Source organism: Megalobrama amblycephala, linkage group LG17 (assembly GCF_018812025.1).
Source record: "Megalobrama amblycephala isolate DHTTF-2021 linkage group LG17, ASM1881202v1, whole genome shotgun sequence".
In the NCBI taxonomy this organism is placed as follows: Eukaryota; Metazoa; Chordata; class Actinopteri; order Cypriniformes; family Xenocyprididae; genus Megalobrama; species Megalobrama amblycephala.
The window spans coordinates 27,444,813-27,461,591 of record NC_063060.1 but is presented as its reverse complement, the minus strand read 5'-3'; the positions used below and the strand labels follow the sequence as shown (position 1 = coordinate 27,461,591).

The 16,779-nt window shown below is 38.2% G+C and overlaps 2 protein-coding genes across 7 annotated transcripts in view; one reads left to right on the top strand and one right to left on the bottom strand.

Moving 5' to 3' along the window:
* Positions 1-7,468, bottom strand: part of clcn2a (chloride channel, voltage-sensitive 2a) — a 61,109-nt gene extending 53,641 nt beyond the window's left edge. For 2 of the 5 annotated variants that reach the window (XM_048163681.1, XM_048163684.1), the window contains exon 1: positions 2,767-3,195. In XM_048163681.1, coding sequence (XP_048019638.1) covers positions 2,767-2,868 — 102 coding nt within the window. In that variant the 5' untranslated portion in view covers positions 2,869-3,195. Of the gene's footprint in view, positions 1-2,766; positions 3,196-6,358 lie in introns of those variants that run through there. The other 3 variants (XM_048163685.1, XM_048163682.1, XM_048163683.1) reach the window with 3 other exon arrangements.
* Positions 7,469-9,597: 2,129 nt separating this feature from the next.
* thpo (thrombopoietin) lies at positions 9,598-16,628 on the top strand. Of its 2 annotated transcripts, none has more exons than XM_048164591.1 (5): positions 9,598-9,916; positions 12,223-12,353; positions 12,809-12,895; positions 13,008-13,172; positions 15,600-16,628. In XM_048164591.1, exons 1-5 carry the CDS (start codon positions 9,862-9,864, stop codon positions 15,735-15,737), a joined length of 576 nt encoding a protein of 191 aa, XP_048020548.1. In that variant the 5' UTR covers positions 9,598-9,861; the 3' UTR covers positions 15,738-16,628. The 2 variants fall into 2 exon arrangements, with proteins under 2 accessions (XP_048020548.1, XP_048020547.1); XM_048164590.1 differs by having other exon boundaries at positions 9,603-9,916; positions 15,597-16,628.
* The last annotated feature ends 151 nt before the right edge of the window (positions 16,629-16,779 follow it).

Genomic DNA, 16,779 nt, shown 5'->3' with positions numbered 1-16,779 from the left:
GAACTTTTTTAAATATATCTTTAGTACCTTTTTTGGATCTTGAGAGGTTCAGTGACATTGTTGGCAATAGAAGACTCACTAAGCCACTGGATTTCATCAAAAAATATCTTAATTTGTCTTCCGAAGATGAACGAAGGTCTTAGGGGAAAAGAACGACATGAGGGTGAGTAATAAATTACATTATTTAAATTTTTGGGTGAACTAACCCTTTAAAAAAAATCCTTCCTAAGAAGACATTACATTCCATAAGGCAGTAAAAATAAAGAAACAGGAAACATATCAAAGCAGCCGAATACCAACAAGCCTCTATAACGAAGGCAGCAATTTTAACTAATCTTTTAGACACTTCGGGCCTGACGGTCGGGTGGGCAAAAAAAAGAAAAAGAAAAAAAAAGGTAGGTTGCATTTCAGTATAAATGGACCAAAACGGAGACTTTTGAAAATCAGTGGCATGGCTGCCCACGTTCACTCTGCACATACCCTTGATGACAGTGTAAACAATAACATGGAGACTGAACTGCAATCTTTGCTGGCTTTGTTGTAGTTTTAAGCAGCCATTGTGCACTTTAATTTAGCATTTTTTTAATACTGCAGCTGCCTACAAGTGCAAGAGGCAACTGTTTACACTTGTATGGCATGCCCAGTGTGCATGAACAGTCATGTGACATGCGTTTTCGGTCGTGTAGGGTAGACGGAGATAGTTTCTGAAATGCTGTGAAAATGCCAGTGTAGACGAGGATCGCTTTCATTTTAAAATGCTGTTTTAAAACAAAAACGCACTAGTGTAAACGGTTTCATCAGCAAACTCAATCCCTATTTTACTCAACCCATCTTTCAGCAGTATCATCAATTTTCCATCCTCTCAGACAAGTAAACAGTCACTATTATGATTTTCAATGGAAATAACGTGCACCTGGTTTCCGCCACTGCTTGCCTCCAGACTGACACCTGTCTGTAATCTCTATCAGCTCTTATCCAGTTCTCGTATGTAAACCCCTGCTAGGGCTGCAGCTTTTCAGCTAGAGATGCTGGACGGATTTTTGATGGATTGAATGCTGCCAATGATCAGACAGGGTGATAGCAGAGACTCTCCACCGGTCCATGCAGTTGGGGCACAGTGACACAGAGGAGTGATGTGTGCTAAAGCTAGGAGGAAAGTGTCCCCAGGCATGCTATTTTTGCTGAGAGCTTTGTGGAAGCACATCTGGCTCTCTTGAGGAAGCAAAAAAGTGAGCTTCATGGTTCTTTCCCTTCTTCTAAACAATACAGCAAAATCTTCCAAAGGTACCGCCAGTGCAGATGAGAAGGTTTCGAAAGAAATAGATTCTTTGCGCTGAGGGGAAATAAATTGCAAATAGTGTGGGTATGTGCAATCGAGAGCTGCAAGATACAAAAGGCCACTAAAGAGCAGACTCACTGCACTTGTGATGCCCTTACCTGCAAGACCATTTAAAAGGCCCTTTGAAAGATAATATCGCCAGTGCAATCACGAGTTTCAGTGCAAACATGAATCACTGAGCAAGGCCAGATTTCTTAAAACTGACAGTACTGAAAGCCATATTTGAGCATTTAGACTTGGAAAATGTGAGTCACGCAAGCATAAGCATTGCAATATCCCTGGAGAAATACAATAAAGAGACAATAAAATACAGAGTGAGCTTGTGCATATACTGAAAGAAAAACAAACATGGCATGGAAAAGCACACATCACAGACTAATCCTCCTTTGGCCAAATGCGTCCAGACTCGTGTCTGGCAGTGCAGCAAAGCACATCGTGAGGACAGTAAATGATAAAGACATCAATCAGAACGAGGCCCAACCCCTGGTCAAAGGGAAAGGTGTTGAGAGAGGCAATGAAACCATGAGTCTCCAGCCACCATTTTGTATAGCGCTGTATTGATCCTCTCACCGATAAGGAAAGCAGGGCCAGAAAAAAATGTCCCAGTTTCATTCATCACACACATAGACGCTGTGGAACACATCGTCTGGCCCTATAGGGAGAAAGGCTGCTCAGAAATAGCCTGAACTCAAAAAGACAAGATACGAATGCAACACATGGATCTGAGTGTGGCCACTTCACACCTACCTTCATTATGCAAACACATTTGTCATAACAGTGCAAAAACTTGCTCAGATAGATGGATGTTAGTGGGTGGGGTGAAGCAGGGGATTTTGGCGCAGAATGAGAAGACTGTACCCCATACCGACCGTTTGAACGTGTCCTTCTCCAGTTCTCCTCCTCTTCACATCTGCCTGAATATAGAGATATCCCTGTCAAGTGCTCCAGGGTACAGCTGTCAATCACAATGTGACAGAAATGGGGGGAAACTGGTGCATGAGTCAATTAATATTCAGAGTGGATCTACATTTAGTCCACAAGTGCAGGAGTAGGAGGGGTACTGAGGGGATGAAGCGGAATGAAGGGGGGACTTTGATGATGCCCTTAAACTTGAAATATGATTGAACTCAATGCAAATGATGCCATTAGTTATGCTTCAAGTGTTATTGTGGACTCGCCAGAACCACCACCTATCAATATACAGTTGACTTAATTAGCTGGAAACGGCATATGCTATTGTTACAAATGTCGAGCAACACACATAATTTAAATATCAACCGTCTTTTAGGCTACACTCCTGGCCTATAACAATTAGGCTATTACATTCTCGCCGTTCAACTTGAATTATCCTCTACTTAGGCAATTCACAGGGTAATTTCATTCATAAATAAATCCACACTTTTACACTCAATCATACTTGTACGCACCTCTGCGGATAAAACATCTCGTTTCGAATCACGTTGACCAGCAATACTCACCAGAGTTTGCTGGTACTGAAGCACGCGTTGCTGGGCTCGGTCTCGCGCCATTACGTTGAATATAGCGGGAGTTAAGTATTTAAATGCGATACGGTATTCCCAAACGCCACAAGATCACCTCCGCATCACTGGGACGCAATTCAACAAGCAGCACGAACTGAGTAACAGGTCTTTCTCCGCAGAAAACAGCCAAGCAGCACATCCAGCTGTCGAATGAACTCATCCTCTGCCCGCGCGCGCACTGCAATATATGCCATAACACGCTGAAAACCCGCTTTGTGTGGGAAGACAGGGGTTACTACACTCCATACCTGTTGACTCGATTGTCAAAAATCAATGTATTTTTCTACTTCTGTGACTAATCCCTATTTTGCACTACCGTGAACTCAAGCACTTAACGCGTACTAAGCTTTTTTTATGACTTTATGACTAAGTTTTAAACGAATACAGTCAATTCTGTACCAAGGCAAGAATAGGTAGCCTATGTATTCAGTTCATTCAAAGTTCATACTCGAATTTATTTCAAAAATACTAAATGTTTTCAGTTGAAACTGGGATACACCTACCCTTTATTGACCAGGAAATCAATTGATCTGTAATGCCACAGAACATCCTCACTTTAAAACCTGTGGAGAGCAGGTGGGCAGTTCATTACACCTCATTAATATTACTTGTGCTTACAGTAAATACTAAATATAGATGCATAGGCTGCATTTCAAACACAGCCTACAAGCATCAACAGCTCAAAGGCTTCACAGGATGAAAGACAGAATTCCTTGGAGAGAGAGAAAGAAACCAATAGGTTGTTAAACAGATTTCCCTACAGAGATAGAAACTGGTAGGCTGCTTTTGGGCTCAGTAACAGGTCCATTGCCAGCTCAGGGAACAGCAGGGGCACAGGCTGGGATGAAATATGAATGTATCACTGTGAATTCTGACAGTTTTCTTGCAACACTGCAGTGTTTTTGTGTATGTGTTCAAGCTCTCTCTCTCTCCCATCCATGCATGCTCATACAGACATTACTCAAAACTGAAACATGTCTTTGTTTGTGCAGCAGTTCTCAAAAATATAATTGCAAAGTACACTGTCATATCTGGTAATCTACCTCTATTACTTGTGTCACATTAACATTTCTTCACAGACATAAGCTATTTCTTATTAAAGGGACAGTTCACCCAAAATAAAAAATTCTGTCATCATTTACTTTAAACCTGTACAACATTTTTTCTTCTGTGAAACACAAAAGATCATTTGAAAAAAAAAAAAAAGTTTTTCATTCATATCAATAATGAAAGTCACTGTGGTCCAATGTGGTTTGAACCACAATGTTCTTCAAAATATCTTTTTATGTGTGTGTTCCACAGAAGAAAGAAATTAATTTTTTTTAGATGACCATAACATCTTTTTAAGTTTAATAAGTAGTAAATAAACATGAGACCTTATTTCTTTCTTTCTTGGCAACGCACATCATAGTCATACGAAAATGTTTGGACAGGTGAGCATCATCCATTGCTTGCATATTTCTTTGAATTGGGTGTTCCAATGCCCTCAGCGTTAACACACTGACCCAATTCGATGCATCTTCCACAAAACTTTCTGTATGTTCTTTTAATGAATTGTGGAAGCCCAGAAGACTTCAAAAGAACATCTTGCTCATTGACTATTTAAATATGGGTCTGGGTGAGAAAATTAGAGTTGGTAGGGGTGTGAAACAAGGGTCGATATTAGATTACATGCTAGTACATTACCATCCCAGACAGGGAATAAGACCCAGTGTGCATTGAAGTCAATAGCATGTGGCTGTCTTCTGCTCAATACGGGCCTGCAACTAAGTGGTTTTAGCTCATTCGAAGTTATATGAGTGTGAATACATTCAGCATGAAAATAAATTAAACTTCAACACTGTATTTCAGAGTTGCCAAGTCTGTGGTTTTGGGCTACTTTTACACTGTTGCCAGGGGTTGTTTTTCTTGTCCGTGGGTTGAAGCGACCCCAAATAACATGATATTTAGCCCCTGGAATGCGAATTTTACCAAGGGAACCTCACCAAAAACGTGGATTTTACCCCCCGGAACATGATTTTTACCATGGGACACCTCTGCAATGTGATTGGGCTAGTTTTGAGTAGCAATTGGGAGGGTTTTGTTGTGAAAACCTGGCAACCCTGCTATAGCCTATTTTTGTTTGTTTGTTTTTTCATTTGAACAGAAAAAATAATGAAGAAATGCTATAAATTGATTATACATTTAACTAATTAACTTGAATTATTTGCATATACAATAAAATGTAAAATAAAAAAAAACATGTAATATTATAAAAAATATTGTAAAAAAAGTGAAAATTATATTTCATGTAGCGTCATAATCTTTACAGCAAAATATTACTGTCATTGTGTTTTCAAGTAATGGTTACTCGTCTTATATTTTATAAAGGTGGCATTCCCAGAATTCCCTGATCAATCAAATTTGTTTAGATTTTATTTTAAAAAATCTTATTTTTTTTATCTTTTTTTTTTTTTTTTTGTTATTCAGTTATAAAGTTTACTGTATTACATTAGTGTCATGGTTCCCTGATGGTGTTATGTGTTTGTGTGAGCAACACTGTTCTCTGTCTTTAAGTTATTATTAGTCACTGCTGCTAGAGGCCAATGTTGCCGAACTTTAAGTCATCATGTGGCCTTCCAGTGTAGGCTACCATCTGTATCTATCAGCACAGTTTACTGTAACAAAACAATTTTAATAGCTCAAATAGACTGGTATAATAACATTACATCATTTAATGACATACACATTTAGGAACTGAAACATATGGTCACCAAAATGCCATCCTGTAATGCTTGTAATATCATCAGTGTATTTGGTAAAGTCCTTTTACTATAGTAAACACAGCTGCCATTTTTTTTACCATAAATTTACAGAGTAGCCTATAGCTTGCAACATTTGACTTGATATCAACTCCCAATGCTACCAAATCAAACAAGTTAGCATATGAAGATAAAGTTTCTCTCCAAGTTATGTGATTTTGCCCACTTCTGAACTGTGAAGTGAATTTATCCCTTAAGATGGATGCAGAGGTGGAGATATCGATTTCTGTTTTGAATTATGTGAATGCAATATCAATTACATTTTTCTTCTTTTGCTCTTCAGATTCCTCCAACATAAGAAAGGACCTTGAAGGGACATTGGATCTAGGCACATAAACGACTGAGTCCACAGGGTTTCTTGAAAGAGATAGGACATCATCTTATTGAGCCGGTCTGACAAAATTGTGCCTATTTGTCCTCATTAGAGGATCTAGACAAGAAAATCAGGCGTATGTTCAACTCCCTGCACGAATAACACTGTGCCCTTGAGCCCCACAAGATAACCAAGTCGATTAAATGCCCTTCGGAATAAGAATGACACGCAAAAGCTATAAAAGGGCGAACGGGTTGTTCTGATGGCAGTTGTGTGACTTCTGACGCGCTGTAACAGCGCAGTTTATCGGCAGCAATATTGGAACCCTTAACAGGTTGCTATTTCGTCTTTGGCGGCTACTTACATTTTTCCGCGCCGGCTTTAGTCTTGGAAAGAGCTCCTCTCGAACGCAACAGTCCAAACGTCACCTTCGCCGCTCCATTTAATGACGCAAAATGTAAGAAATCCCCACACAATTAGAGCAACGCAATCAAAATCGAGTAATGACGTCAGTGCTGTTAGGTCTCAATTGTTCGTCTAGACGATCGAGATACTTTCTGTATAATTGTCCTCGCCAGTGAATTGGCAGTGCCCTGTTGCTGATGCCTCTCGCTCGTCTTCGCCTCTGACTGGAAGCTAAACTTCAAAAAAAGAAAAAAAAAAGAAAAAGAAAAAAGCCTAGCGCTTCCCTCAACACATAGGCTACTTGACGGTGTTAATGCATCACCTAAACGGTTCAGATTAGTGTGCACTGCACGCGCTGAAAGGTAAAGGAGTAATTAAGCCGGCAGAGCCTGGGGCGCGTGCACTGGCCAGGAATTGATTCTGTGATGCAATGCGGGTTCCGTCACTCGTTATAGCGGGTTGACTCCACTTCTGTTCCTATTACCTGTCATTAATGGCATGGAATTGCGCATTTTTCTTCACCAGTGCGTTGTGCTTATGGTATTTTGACAGAATGTTAAGTTTTAAAGACAAGTAAATGCTTGTTCATTCACTAAGTGTATGTGTCTATGTATCTATGTATGTATCTATGCGGGTTCTGTCACTGGTATAGCGGGTTGACTCCACTTCTGTCCCAGCTATTGCCCGTCATTAATGCCAAGGAATTGCGCATTTGTCTTCACCAGTACGTTGCTGATGGTGTTTTGACAGACTGTGTAGTTTTAAAGACAAGTAAATGCTTGTTCATACACTAAGTGTATGTGTCTATGTATCTATGTATGTATCTATGCGGGTTCTGTCACTGGTATAGCGGGTTGACTCCACTTCTGTCCCGGCTATTGCCTGTCATTAATGCCAAGGAATTGCGCATTTGTCTTCACCAGTACGTTGCTGATGGTGTTTTGACAGACTGTGTAGTTTTAAAGACAAGTAAATGCTTGTTCATTCACTAAGTGTATGTGTCTATGTATCTATGTGTGTATCTATGCGGGTTCTGTCACTGGTATAGCGGGTTGACTCCACTTCTGTCCCGGCTATTGCCCGTCATTAATGCCAAGGAATTGCGCATTTGTCTTCAGTGCGTTGCTGATGGTATTTTGACAGACTGTGTAGTTTTAAAGACAAGTAAATGCTTGTTCATTCACTAAATGTATGTGTCTATGTATCTATGTATGTATCTATGCGGGTTCTGTCACTGGTATAGCGGGTTGACTCCACTTCTGTTCCGGCTATTGCCCGTCATTAATGCCAAGGAATTGCGCATTTGTCTTCACCAGTGCGTTGCTGATGGTATTTTGACAGACTGTGTAGTTTTAAAGACAAGTAAATGTTTGTTCATTATCTAAGTGTATGTGTCTATGTAGCCTATCTATGTATGTATTTATGACTATAGCGTGTTGACTCCATTTCTGTCCTTATTACCCGTCATTAATGCCATGGAATTGCGCATTTGTCTTCACCAGTGCGTTGTGCTGATGGTATTTTGGCAGAATGTTAAGTTTTAAAGACAAGTAAATGCTTGTTCATTCACCATCGTATGTATCTTCTATGTATTTATGTATGTATGCGGGTTCTGTCACTTGTATAGCGGGTTGACTCCACTTCTGTCCCTATTACCCATCACCAGTGCCATGGAATTGCGCATTTGTCTTCACCAGTGTGTAATGCTGATGGTATTTTGACAGAATATTAAGTTTTAAAGACAAGTAATGCTTGTTCATTCACTAAGTGTATGTATCTATATATGTGCTATATCTTCTGTCACTGGTTTAGTCATTAATGGCATGGAATTGCGCATTTGTCTTCACCAGTGCTTTGTGCTGATGGTATTTTAACAGTTAAGTTTTAAAGACAAGTAAATGCTTGTTCATTCACTGTCATATGTATGTATCTATGTATGCATCTATGTATGTATGTATGTATCTATCTATCTATCTTTTCCACATATAGGCCTATGTGTGGTGTTGTAATCATTATCAATGCCATTCAAAGCTTGTCGTGATCACAGCGACTCCAAGGCTCGCAGACAAGGCTTTTTGCCCTATCCTGATTTTTCACAGCTGTGACTTGTGGGCTGCTGCAGGGTGACTGAGCGCAAGATTGTTTCGGCAGTGAGAAAGAGAGAGGGTGGTGAGATCCTCTAATTTCAGTGTGCTCTAATGTTCAGAGCAAACACTCTCCCATATTTAAACATAACTATCACCATTCTAGCTCAGTGTTCTGATTTGCAGCAAATAAACAGTGAATGCATTATGATCTTCTTATGTTTACAACAATTTGCCAAATCCAAAGACAACAGGTGTGTTGCTAGGAAGATATAGGCTTCTGCACACACATCCGTGCAAGCATTTTACATTATAGGCAAACACGTGACAGGTGATGTGCTTAGACTGAAAAATGTGAATTGAAATTGACACCACTGAAGTGGTGTGTGTGTAATCTGGCAAAGAGATATGTAGGCTTGGAGCTGAATAAAACAAATATTTATGATAACTCGCAAAGGGACAGAGACACCAGCAGGCTGGTCATGAAAGTAGGCCGTCTGAGCACACTCATTCAGCTCTGCTGATTCATACACACACCTGCTTTCTTTTAGCCCTGAGCAATTAAAAATACAGAGCTCCCTATATGTTTGTATCATTATAGGCTGTTACCATCTAAATAGGTAGACTGACAATATATTTTGTTACCATCCATCTTGTCACACTATTTTATTGATTAGGCTACATAAAATACACTTGATTATATTATTTTTTTTAATAATTTTATAGCGGATATCAGTAAGTACATTCAATATGGTAGATTCAATATCAACACAGGTTGTGACTTTCTTTGATTTTACTTGCAAAAATGCACAATTCAGTTTATGTGGGTTGAATTTTTTAATGTATAGGCTGGGAAGTAGGCCTATAGACTACAGTGGAATTTTTGGGCTATACATTCAATAAATATTTAGTAGAACAATAAATGAAGTATAAATAAAAATATAGAGTAAAATATGTGTGGATATGTATGAATAGTGGAGGATTACATACAAAAATATGTCCTACTGAATGTGGCAATCCTGAAAGCAAGGGGGTTGATCAAGTAATAAAATATTAACCTGAACTAAACTATGTGGGCACTTTGTGTTTGTTCAGCCTAACTTGTTCTCTCCAAAAGTCTTGTTACATGTTTATCTATTTAGAATTGCATAAGTATCCACTACAACCTCACTTTTATCTTGGCTTCATTGTAATGTGACTCACTGAAGGGACGTCAGGGCATGTTCAGAGACGAGATAAAAAAACGTCCCAGTCGGGAAAGGAATATTTAGAAGAAGTCAGAAAGTGAGGGGGCGATGCACATGATAGTGAATGTAGTGGAGAAGCGCACATCTCGGTGGGTGTTTTTGCGTTATTTCTTCAGAAAAGACGCTCTCCAATGGAAAGCAACGCGACTGAAGATCTTATGTTGTCACAGGGCATGGATTTAAGTAGTAAGTAGGCTGTGCATGAATGGTGTCTTCATTGTAACGAACTTATCAATGCAGAGTCAACGCTTCTGAAACTCTCTCTCTCACTCTGTATATATAGCCTGTAAAACTTTACCTTTGCGCAGTTAAAAGCTGTTAAATTTGAGTTTTTTGTAAAGTCATTATGTAACAGATTAGTAGTAGGTACAGTAGGCTAAAAAAAAAAAAAAATGTAAAGGACAATGTGCGGACAAATGGGGGTTAGGCATATTTTACATAAATGACCAGCTGATTGAATTATCTTGCACAGCTACTTGGCAAATTAATGCATGGACATGAAATATAAGTTTGATTTATGTAATTTAGATTATATTAAAAGCTGCTAAAAATAGTCGATTATAACGCAGAAAATGTTGCAACAAGATAAACACTTCTACTATGTTGATTTATTTATTGTTAGCTAGCATATTTAGCTAGAGTGTAACACGACTTTTGCACCTGTTCCGATGTTTTCGACAATAAATACTGAGTTTTTTCATTACACTTGTCAACTGTTTTGAGTCACAAGATGACTGTTTTATTTTGCAATGAGAAGAGGAGAGCGACCTCACCGTGATGATATGAAAGCAAAGACTATAGAATAACAGTCTTAAAGTCCCCCTGAAAGCAAAATTTAAGTTTTTTAGCTTTTAGTATTAATATGTTAGCCTTAATGTTATGAATAAGCTGGTGTGTTCCAAATCAATGACAAAATTCGCCACAGAGCAAGCACAGCACTATGGCCCAGAGACACGAGAGCACAGAGCGGATCATATCAGCAAGTCGGCTCAGACCATGAAAAGTATCGGGAAAAAAAGTATCTGCACAGAATGCTGTATTTTAAAGTGATATAGAGGAGATTAGCAGGATAAATGGTTAGATATTAAAAGGAAACAGATGTTTTACTGAGTTTAACAGTTCTGGTCAAGCTGTGATATAAACGAAACACTATTGGCTATTTAAAAAAAAGGGGCGGGGCTGTTCGATATATCGCCCTGTCTTCCTGTTCCAGTTGAAATTACGTCAACACATTGAATAATGCTGCGTGTTCCAAGACACTTCAGTGGGCCTTTAAAGGGATTTTGGTGAAAGGCAGAATGTTGCCATGGGCAACGGCTACACATTAGTATTATCAAAGACTAGATCATAGCTTTAGATATACAAAGACGGTGTACTTGTATTAGGCCTACTACGAATGGGAGAAAGTGCAACGCGCAATATGGCGGGATAATTCCTGCCTTCTAAGTTAAAGAGCCAATTGCCAATTGGTAAAGTCATTGCGTCACTGCAGGTTCAGTGTTCTGAGACACATAGGGCAGCGTATGCGCGTTGGCTGGTTAAGCCTGAAAAATGCAGTTTTTGTTTTGCAGATTTCACTGGTGATGTCAAATATGAAATTTAATCGTAAACTTGGTGAACAGCTTTGAAGAATTTGATGTTTCCCCATTAAAGATAGGAGCTGCACTTGCATGACTGAAATAGCTGCTTGAGGGGTGTTTTAAAGATGGCCACCGAGTGAAATGACTTTGCTGAAAGGGACTTTGGTGTTATCCACCTTTTTTGCAATACAGATTCATTATTCGCTAATCACCTTATTTTTCAGTCAAGAGTAATTTGTCATTTTAATGTGTCATTCACATCCTGAAGGAATGAAATCTGATGAAATAGCGCCTAGCACGTTGATATGAAGCATACGTGTATTCTCAGAGTGGTGCTAAACGCTACTGGCCAATCAAATTGGCGGGATGGTATAAGTTTAACAAGAAGCATAATGAGCTGTTCCATTTTTATAGGTTCACTCAACGCTGCTAGTTTGTACAACTAATAATAACTGAAAGCGGATGACACCGGAAGCCTTGCACATTCAAATTAAAAATGGCCGCCACCGCTCTTACATTAAAAATAACGTGAGAGTGCAACAGTTGGGTTCTAGAAGTAAAAAATGCTTTAATTTTCTCCATGAGGAAATTTATTTTTAATATCTTATAAACCTTTAAAGACAGGGGAAAATGAAAGAGAAAAATACTAAGGCGTAACTAAGGCAGCACTGTTGCACTCTAAAGAAAAATATTTGACAGTTTAGTGCTGTGACCAATCAGAATTGAGTAATCCAGAGAGTTGTTTCATGTTGTACCTTCTGATTTAAGAAACTTATAATGTAATAATGTTTATTAATGTAAAGTGATATTGAATATTGCAAATTTGTGATCTACTAATGTAATTCATTATTGTAGTTCCCAGAGTTACATAATACAGACAAGCATTTTCTCATTAGATTGGTTGTCTTATAGGAGTTCTGGTAGTAGTCTTCAGCATGGTTGCCTCTGAACTGTCTAGCGTTCAAACTAGACCAATTGACTTTGTGTGCGACAGCGAGGCCAGAAGAGTGATGAACAAAGTGAAGGACTTACAAGAGGAAATGGTAAGACTGTGGCATCTACTCCAGATCTACACCTTACACCATAATAATGTTCTGTGGCTCTTACACCATAAGAGATAACATTACAAGGACAGTGGAGCCATTCAAATTTTTTGTCCAAACAATGGACTTGGGCTGACTTTCCACTCCAAAATGAGCCTATGTTGTGTGCTAAAATCAATTAGGCTATATAAAGTAATTTGAATACTTCTTCATTAATAGGATGTTTGCATGCTACACTTCACTTGACAGATATCTGTCAGTTTACCTACTTGCATGTTAACTGTCTCGCTTGATTCACTGCTGTCATCCTCTGTCTTGGCTTCATCCGTTATCTTATTGACTTGACTCTGTGTTTGTTTGACAGTTTGCCAGTCTGACTCTTCAGCATCTACTTCTCTGCTTGTCTATCCACCGGTGAGACATTTGATAGGATGTGCTTTTCACCCCTTTTACAGAAAGTCTGCGGTGCTGTAGATGCTCTACCCTCTTCTATTCAATTACAATGCGTCGGCATTCACAAACCAACCTGGGAGAGAAAATCAGTGAGTTGTTCAATGCAGCCCACTCCCACACACTCCCTCCATTACAGCATCAACCCACTCATGCTGCTCTCGGGCACACACTCTTTGAGACACCTGCATATTTGTGTTCCAGGTGCATGAGTGGAGGGCTGAGATCCTGCTGTCTTTGGGGACTCTAGCGCAGGATGTGCGGTCTGCCAGGACGCTCAGCCAACCTGGCTGTAGACTCAATTTGCTAGAGCGCTTGGAGCGCAGTATCAACAACTACCTGCATGTAGTCAGACTACTCCACATTGAGGTGAGGATGACCAAATCAACCTTGTGCTGAAGCGCAGATAGATATTGGCGCAGAGACAAATGGCATGCAGACAGATTGCGAGCCTCTTGAGGAATTCACTCACATAGGAAATCAACTTGCAGAATGAACAATGAAGGAACAGGATTTACTACTACTGACCTAACAAAAATAAATAAATATAAAAATATTGTATACTGTACCCATCATTTTATAATATTTAGTAAATATTACAAAAGTTCAGCATGCAATATACATATATTTCACCAAGCTGATTGCACTAAAAAAAATCCCGCAGTAATCATGCTTTCAGTCCATTTCAAGTTTGATTTTGTCGTGACATAAAGCGGTGATATCTAACTGGGTGATCTGTTTACTTACTTTTCAATTAGTCTTCCCATTGATGCCATTATTTGTTCATTCAAACTGATGCGCGGAACGTGCACGTAAACAAGAGGCGGGATTTACCGCACAAACCAATCATATCCAATCATAACCAATTACATCCAATCATAGTGCGATTAAGACATTGCCTTCTCACACGTGACTTTCCCCCATTAATTCTCAATTACCCCCCACAAAACCCACCGCACGCCGGGGGTCTAATGATTTTCTATGGTTTCCTATGAGAGCAAAGGGAGGCATGACTGCTGTAACTTTATCTGTGGGTGTCGCTGTTGACTTGCGCTCCTTTTAATGTCATAATTTGTAATATTTGTGTTGTTTTATATGTAATATGGATTATTTGGTCATCCTATTTTTTTGAGGAGGCACTGCCTCCCTTGCCTCCTCGGAGGAAATGCCCATGATATATATATATATATATATATATATATATATATATATATATATATATATATATATATATACGCATGTGATAAATTTTTTCCAGTTTAATGCGTTAAAAATATTTAGCGTAATTAACGCAGCATCTGTTTTTCCATCATAATTTGCTAGCGTTACATTATACGATAATGCTCTTATTCACGCAAATGCTTTTAAACCATTCACGTGCCTCAATACAAACAAGAACGCGCTGTCTGTGAATGTTATGTCTGTGTGACACACACACAACTCCTGCGCACAGAAAGTCGTCCGCCAGTGTCGAGTTTTCTTTCACACTTGAACAAACAATAACACAGAATTATGCCAAAATGTCCATTTTGTCGGTCTTAAATAACATCTTAAATGAACTTAAAGTGAAAAAATGAGATGCGTTTCAGATCCGCGTCATGTTCGGCAGTGGCAGCTCTTAAAGTGACAGCAGCCTAATAAACCACAAGAATTAATCTATATTTAATTTATAATTTATGCAGTGAAGACTGTGAAGTGTTTGATAACTTTATTTAATTACTGAAGGCTATATTTCCTACCTGCCAGACAGAGAGGAAGGCCACAGTACATTTTTATTTTCTAAAGCCTAATAAATGTTGAAATTGATAGCTTTTACTTATACTGTAATGTTGAATGTCTATAATTAATGTTTTAAAAAAATCAATTTCATAGAGACATCAGTACCAGTATTAGTATCAGTGATGCTGGCCTTCATTCATAAGAAGATTATTTAAAATATACTGTCTTTAAGTTGTTTCTACTTTAGAGAGTAAATGTGAAATTATTACAGTCTAAAAATAATAAAATCTCCAATGTTTTTGCAGTTAATTACAAAAAATATGTGATTATTTTTTTAAATCAATCGACAGCACTAATACACACACACGCATATATATATATATATATATATATATACATATATTAGTTCTGTATATTTATAGTATATTAAAATGATTGATTTTAATTTAATTAGTTCATTAATTTAATAAATTATAAAATGAAATGAAAGTGAAATAAAGATAAATATTATAGAATAAAATAAAGACAAAAACTACGACCTGTTAGTTGTACTTTAATATTACTTAAAAAAAAAAAGTAAAAGTGATTGATGTGAATATTTGAATGTGGCTGTGAAAGCAAGTAGTTCTCAAGGAAAATATCCTGCCTTCCCGGAATCTTTGTTGATCTGTCACGTCATTTTGGTCACTTTGACACCGGGTGAAGTCTGCCTTCCTTCCCCAGGAAAGAAGGGGAGATAGCGACACATACTTGACCCGTGAGAAGGATGGGAACATGGTGCTCTCTGAAGTGCATTACTGCCATGCCCTACTGATAAAATATACATACCACCACTCCTAGATTAAAGCACATACTGTGGGGGGGAGGGGGGTGGGTGTTTGCTGGACTGTAGTTTTGCTGTTATCTGATGTATTTGCAAACATACTTATCCTACTTGCGAAAATCAAAGCTGGTGTTTTCATTGCTCTCAATGATGACCCACCATCTTCCAAAGTCCTTTCAGTTCTTCCCTCTTCAACATACTATGACTATTTTTAGCTTGAACACCATTTTCTTTATCTTTGTCTCATCCAGCAGGGGGAGCAAGTAGTGCCCCAGACAGAGAGATGTCTGGGCCAGCCCTCTAAGGATTTGGGTTTGGTGTTGAAGAACTTTGGGAGACTTCTCACAGGCAAGTTGGAGTGGCTCATTGCTGAGATGGCAAAAGGGTGCTAGACTGAAAAGCTGACTTCTAATTTCGGCCTTTCTTCAACCTTGTGTAATGGGACCAGATAGGCCCAATCCATTTTAACGATGGAGGGCCATGCACTTTGCCGGAGACCACAGAAGAGAAAGTACACTTACAGAAGAAAAAGTACATGATACGTAAACGACAAGACTCTGCCATCTACTGGATCATAGCTGAACTGACTCACCTGTTGACATGCACCCACTAGAATTTTTAAAACATACAAACTGTTCTGAACTGAAAACTGGTGAGTCCTAAATGTTTTTATACCACAGATTATATTTATTTATTTTATAGGTTGCATTAAAGTTGAATTAACTCTACATGGTGTGATAGCACATGGAAAACAACCTGAAGACAATAAAAAGGCCAGAATGTATGACTTTATCTATACACTCCAAGTTATAATTATGGGATATTTTTGCATATCATATATTTTGTATAAAAATAGTATTTACAATATTTCATTAAAAAAAGGAAAAAATATCATTTATACAATATTTTTATTAAATTGAAACACTGATGCATTAAAACAAAACAGTATAAATAAACAGTGCACAATGTGAAAATATGTAATATTTAAATCACTAAATCTATTCTCTTTTTAATATATGATGTCTTCTTTTGTAATGTCTTTTGTACATATCTAAACTAAAGTGGATTTAATTGTGGAAGACATATACACTGCCATTCTAAAGTTTGGGGTCAGTAAGATTTTTTTTAAAAGTTATTACTTTTTATCCAGCAAGTACACATTCAATTGATCAAAATTGACAGTAAAGACATTATATTATGATGTTACAAAAGATTTCTATTACAAATAAATGCTGTTGTTTTGAACTTGAACTATTCATCAAAGAGTCCTGAAAATGTATCACAGTTTATAAATAAAATTGAGGAGCACATCTGTTTTCAACACTGATGATAATAAGAAATGTTTCTTCAGCAGCAAATCAGCATATTAGAATGCTTTCTGATAGAGTTGTCAAAAGTACCGACTTTGGTACCAAGTCAGTACTGAAATTTTTA

Bases quoted from the DNA above. Each gene is read 5' to 3' on its own strand.
- thpo (XM_048164590.1), top strand. From the start codon at position 9,862: ATGGAAAGCAACGCGACTGAAGATCTTATGTTGTCACAGGGCATGGAT. The intron at 12,354-12,808 runs GTAAGACTGTGG...CCCCTTTTACAG, and splicing joins AGGACTTACAAGAGGAAATG to AAAGTCTGCGGTGCTGTAGA. The intron at 13,173-15,596 runs GTGAGGATGACC...TGTCTCATCCAG, and splicing joins TCAGACTACTCCACATTGAG to CAGGGGGAGCAAGTAGTGCC.